Here is a 6000-nt window from a genome sequence, read left to right on the forward strand (position 1 = left end):
ACATAATGGGTATAATTTTAGATTGATCGTGGGCTGAAAATATTTTGCACTCGATGGAATTTTTAACTTTTGGAATAAAAGAATGGAACTGCCTCGTATTTTTCAAAGTTTGCGCTTTTCGATTTTATCTGATAATAATCTTCTCTGTTCACGATGGCCAGCTCCTATATTTGTTACTGTTTTATATTGTTTAACACCTGCAGTCATGCGACTTACTTCATCAGACCGATAAAAAAACAGCTTCAATTATATTTGGATCGATTGGGCGACCTTTTTTTCTCTCTGGTTGCGATCCAATGCCTTTCGATTTCCGAAGTTTTTTAGCTGCAGCGGCCATTCGTCGAGACACATGAAAATATTCACGAATTTTTTTAATCGTCCATGAGTCTGGGATGAAAGTGAGCACATGTATTTTATCTGTACGATTGTTTTTACTATTAAGCAATACCAGCAATTCTTCAAGGTTTTTGTCAAATCCTCCGATTTCAGAATTTCTAGAAAGACGCGCACTACAGTCAGTCCCTTTTTTCAACTCATCAACGCTCGCAGCTAATTTTACTTTTTCTTTGTTTGTTGGACAAGAGACTCGGCGAATTTTTACCGGGCTCGCGCCAAATTTTTCTAGTAAATTATTGATATTATCAATTTTTATTTCGTTATCAACAGCCGCACAAGTGAAATTAGGATCTTCTTGTTCATTATCTTCAGTAGTAATAATTTCGTTAGGGAAATTTTCAACGGGATTCGGAGGATCATTTTTGAAAGTTAGGCCAACCTGTAAATGATGCATTTATAATTATAAGTACACTTAATACGGTATTTTGTTAAGTATGTGGAACATACAATAGGGGAGACGTGAACTTTTCCTTGGTATAAAGACGTCCTGCAAGAACGGCACACAAATTGTCCAGCTATTTCGCTAAATTTCACATTTTGGTCACTTATTCGGACTAGATTTGTGTAAAAACGACTATGGTTTTGTTTTCCGAAAGAGTTACAACAACGATTTGCATGTGGCATTATATTAGTCTATACTTAGTTTTGTACACATTAACGTACGCGATTTACATCATATCACAGTTTTTATTATCACCGAAACACATCACCACAGCAGTCGGAAGGAGACTAGACACAACTAATGACAATGTCGGCAAAACTGATCTTACGGAAGCATATCGCGTTGAGACGTGTCCGAAAAACGGTTTTTCGCAAGCCGCCCGCGAGTCGCCGTTTGTGTGTTCATGCGCGTCCGCGTAAGTCGAAGCGCGCATTCTGGCACAAAAAAAATTAATTATAATTAATCCTTTTCGAATTGCACGCATTTTTTTCATACATAAATGCACAGATGTTTATTACGTTAATATCCTTAAAAAATTTTCATCCCAGAGGCGCAGAAATTAGTTAAATTTTTAATTGTTTATTAAAAAAAAATTTTTACAAAAACAAAACATCAAGTTTCGGAACAAAAATAACGTTTTTGGAAAATATCATCCTTTATCAGTCTGCAGTTGAAAAATCGTTGTAATCGGATACTTACTTTACGAGAAATGTGATAATTATTCAAGCGCTGCAAAAAACTTCGATAGTTAATAAAAAAAAAACTATTTAGAATTTTACAACAAAATTTTCTGAGTGTGCTTCTGGATGATAGAACTCAGTCCTGGCTGAATTTCATCGCAAAATATTCACTTTGGTAATTTTGATGCCCACTTGAGAAAGCCTTACCCACTGAACAATAATTGGCTATTTGGTGAATTGGTAAAGTTCCAAAAAACATGCATGCAAACGAATTTATTTTCTGTTTTGATTTTTTGTTTCTTCTTTTGAACGACAGAAAAAAATTCATACAAAAATTGTTAAAAAAATTTAATTTATTTAAAAATTTCTGAAATTTTAAATAATATTTTCAGCACGGGCGAGAGGTTTGCCAATATTTGTATTTATATGTAAATGAATAGGCGTGTATTTATACAAAAAAAAGTGCATTAAAGTGCCAAATTTTAAAACCCGCAAAATAAAAATAAGATTTTATAAATTATAATATATGTAATACAAAATTAAGTCACCAACTCAAAATTATGCCTCAGTCACGGTAGCAATAAGTAATTCTGAGATAAGTTTTGATAATAAAATTCATTCTTTGCAGAAGTTATATGATAGGACGACACTGATGTGATGTGATGTGATGTGATGTGATGTGATGTGATGTGATGTGATGTGATGTGATGTGATGTGATGTGATGTTATGTGATGTGGTGTGGTGTGACGTGATGTGATGTGAGTGATCTGATTTTAGGAGATGTGATCTGAATTAGTGGCATATAAAAGAGTAATGCGATTGTTTAGAAGTTAACTAGACATTTACTATAAAAACAATCAAATGCAGTAGCGTAAACTCTAAATTATGTCACATACACCAATAAGTAATTCTGAGATTACTGATATTAAGATTCATTCTCTGGAGAAATTATTTGATGTGATGTGACGTGATGTGGTATGATGCGATATGATATGATTTTGGGAGATTTGATCTGACTTAGTGGGATATAAAAACAATCAAATGCAGTAGGGTAAACTGAATTATGTTACTTAAAATACTGCTTATTTTTTTATACATTTTGCAAAAATACCTAAAGTTGAACAAAAAACTATATGTGTCTGCATAGTAAAAAAAAAACGCTTATAGTTTATAAGTAATTCTAAGATAAGTGATGATAATATAATTTATTCTGTGTAGAAATTATATGATAGGATGAGATGTGATGTAATGTGACGGAATGTGATGGAGTGATCTCATTTTAGGAAATTTGACCTGACTTAGTGGGATATAAAAAAGTGATGCGATTAGCAGTTAACTAGACATTTACTATAAAAACAATCAAATGCAATAGCGTAAACTAAATTATGATCCTTTAAATGCTGCTTGTTTTGTTATACATTTTGCAAAAACAGAACCTAAAAATTTCATCAAAAACTATATAGTATGTATCCGTATAGTAAGAAAAAAAGCATTTATAGCGCCCTGTGTTTGATATGATATAATTAAAAACACATGCACTATGTCACTCTGTACGAGTTATCCAGGGTTGTTTTTTGCTTCACGGTTAATCGGGCCGCTGCTGTCAATCGTAAACAATTCTAGGCGAAACAGCTGACAGTCAACTCAAGACTGTTTATCTAATTGTCTTAATTTTGTTTGATATTTCTAAATCTTGAATCATTAAAATGCATAAGTTTTACCAGACTGCCCTTGTTGTCTGTACATTTTGCTGTGTGCTCACGCAAATCGCCAGTCAAGAGGTAAGTGTACAATGCAACTGGTCGGCACAAATTCATTACAAATTTTAACCGGCAGCCTAACAACCAACTTCCCGAAAAGTATGTGGAATCTGTACAGCGTTCGACTCACACCAACAACTGGGCTGTGCTAGTAGATGCGTCACGTTTCTGGTTCAACTACCGCCATGTGGCCAATGTGTTGAGTATCTATCGTTCTGTAAAGCGGCTGGGCATACCGGACTCCCAGATTATACTTATGTTGGCTGATGATATGGCTTGCAATGCACGCAACCCACGCCCTGGTCAGGTGTACAATAATGCGAAACAACATATAAATGTTTATGGTGATGATGTGGAAGTGGATTATCGTGGCTATGAAGTGACTGTAGAGAATTTTGTACGTCTACTGACGGGTCGTACGCAAAATGGTACAGCTCGTTCGAAAAAATTGCTTACCGATGCTGGCAGTAATGTTTTGATTTATTTGACTGGACACGGTGGTGATGGTTTTCTCAAATTTCAAGATTCGGAAGAGATTACCAGTCAAGAATTAGCCGATGCTGTGGAGCAAATGTGGGAAAAGAAGCGGTGAGTGGAAATATGCTATTTTGTTAAAGCAGTGATACCCGTTATAATGGGGTGAGAACTATAATTAATTATTAACTTTACGGTACTAACTAATTTTTTATCTTTTTTTTTAGTTACAATGAGCTATTTTTCATGGTAGATACCTGCCAGGCGGCTTCGCTGTATGAGAAATTCACTTCACCTAATGTGCTGGCGGTGGCAAGCAGTTTGGTGGGTGAGGATTCCTTATCGGTAAGAGTTCCAGTAGGAATTAAGCGGAAAATTCATAAACCTAAGAGAGTAGTTAAGCAATGGATTTTGAAAGCAAGTGGGGCTGTAGTTAATTTTAAATTTGTTGTGGTTGTAGCAGCATAAACAGTCCCCAGATATGTATGGGGAATGCTGCTGTAGTGATTTAGATTTGTTTGTCGCGTATAGGTTGCCAGAACGGCCCGCTTATTTATTGACTGAGGAGCTGTCACTTCAGCAACAATTCCTAAAAATCTATGGGCAATATTTTTTGCTGTTGCAGTAACAAGAACAACAATATATAATTTACCCCATTCTTTTCCGCTTCTATGAAGTTTGAAAATTATTTTGTGTTTTCTTTTTTTCCTAGCACCACGTTGATCAGTCTATTGGCGTATATATGATTGATCGCTATACCTACTACGCGCTGGAGTTTTTGGAAAAAGTGCAACCCCACAGCAAAAAGACAATGGACGAATTTGTAAGTACAAGCACTGCGACAATATTTATAGACTGCAAATACCCGTATTGTATAATTTTTTTATTTTCTCCAGCTTCAAGTTTGTCCCAAACGCGTTTGTATTTCAACAGTTGGCGTACGCAAAGATCTCTATAGACGTGATCCCAGTAAGGTGCCTATAACAGACTTTTTTGGTTCCATACGTCCCACACAAATTTCAACTGGGCGTGTTAATATAACGCTAGCTGAAGAAGAGTATGTGTTAAAGCTGTTTACTAAAGCGCAAAGTGTTCATTGCTTTTATCTCTTTTCTCTTCCATCGCAGGGATTTCATTAACGCTGCTATTGCCGCTGAAGAAGAAGCCGCTCAGCGTAGTACTTTCAAAGTTGAATTTCCATCACAATTCCCTACAGAATTATTTAAATAAAATATGCACATAAATAAGACTGAAAAGTATTACGTAAATCTAGGATACGAATTTTATAAGTTAGCTCCAGCTTTTTTAAGAGATTGCGAAAAATTTTGCTGCTCAGTGAGTAAACCAAGTAAGCGGCAAAAACAATGTGCGTGATCTACCACATACGTAATTTACAATAATTTAAAATGATTTATATGCTTTTGTGATGCTGATTCGTATTTATATTTGGAGGCGTTTCATAAATGTTTCAAGGGTTCCATTAAAAATAAAAAAGAGCGAAAATCTACGGAAAGAGTAAATAGTCGCCGATAGCAATTGTGTGTTAATAGTTTCAAATAGTTCAATGAAAAAAAAAAATGAATTTATCATATAACTTTTTTGATTTTTTAATATCTTAATTTTTACCTTTTTGAAGTGAACTTTTTAGGCGTCGATGGGCGACCGAGAATGGAGAGAGAAATTTCAAGGCCATGCAATGTTTTGGGCATTTTCGTTCCGAGAAAAAGAGAAAAAAGATATAACGTGGAGGAAAAGGTGAGAGAGAGCTATACCTTATATAAATCTTAGATACACTTTAGGCTAATTTTCCTGAGTTTATATTTTTGGTGCCTACTTTTTGGCGTTATATTTCCTTGGTGCCTACTGATTGGGGCGTTTTTTGGTCCCTGTTTTTTTTGGCGTTTTTTTTTTTGGTGCCTGCTTTTTGGCGCTTATTTCCGTTTCCTTGGTAGTGCTTGTGCGTACTGTAAAGAGCTATCCATTCCGGCGTCGGATTTATTTGTATTGCCTTGCGGTAATTTGTGTCGTTGCTGCGGTCCTGGAATCACTGCGTTTGTGCCGGTGATAAACGCTCGGAGTAGTGCGCGTTGTTGCCACGGTTTGTGTCCAGCGTTTACCTACACCGCTCGACCCTAATCCGTTTTTTTTTTAATTTTGTCTATTTGTATACTCTGCAAATGTTGTGAATTGATTTAGATATATATTTTTTCTCTCTATTTCTCATTCTCTCTCGGGTCCCTCTTTATT

General features: G+C 35.5%; 1 protein-coding gene across 1 annotated transcript; it reads left to right on the plus strand.

Moving 5' to 3' along the window:
* The first annotated feature begins 3143 nt into the window (after positions 1–3143).
* LOC129237490 (putative GPI-anchor transamidase) lies at positions 3144–5009 on the plus strand. The gene is made up of 6 exons (XM_054872270.1): positions 3144–3300; positions 3356–3867; positions 3981–4098; positions 4466–4576; positions 4650–4810; positions 4881–5009. Exons 1-6 carry the CDS (start codon positions 3226–3228, stop codon positions 4981–4983), a joined length of 1080 nt encoding a protein of 359 aa, XP_054728245.1. The 5' UTR covers positions 3144–3225; the 3' UTR covers positions 4984–5009.
* The last annotated feature ends 991 nt before the right edge of the window (positions 5010–6000 follow it).

The sequence above is a fragment of the Anastrepha obliqua genome, chromosome 2, assembly GCF_027943255.1.
Source record: "Anastrepha obliqua isolate idAnaObli1 chromosome 2, idAnaObli1_1.0, whole genome shotgun sequence".
Classification (NCBI taxonomy): domain Eukaryota; kingdom Metazoa; phylum Arthropoda; class Insecta; order Diptera; family Tephritidae; genus Anastrepha; species Anastrepha obliqua.

Excerpts from the sequence above, each read along its gene's own strand:
- LOC129237490 (XM_054872270.1), top strand. The coding sequence starts at position 3,226 with ATGCATAAGTTTTACCAGACTGCCCTTGTTGTCTGTACATTTTGCTGT. Across the intron at positions 3,301-3,355 it reads CGCAAATCGCCAGTCAAGAG|CCTAACAACCAACTTCCCGA; the intron begins GTAAGTGTACAA and ends TTTAACCGGCAG. Across the intron at positions 4,099-4,465 it reads TGGGTGAGGATTCCTTATCG|CACCACGTTGATCAGTCTAT; the intron begins GTAAGAGTTCCA and ends TTTTTTTCCTAG.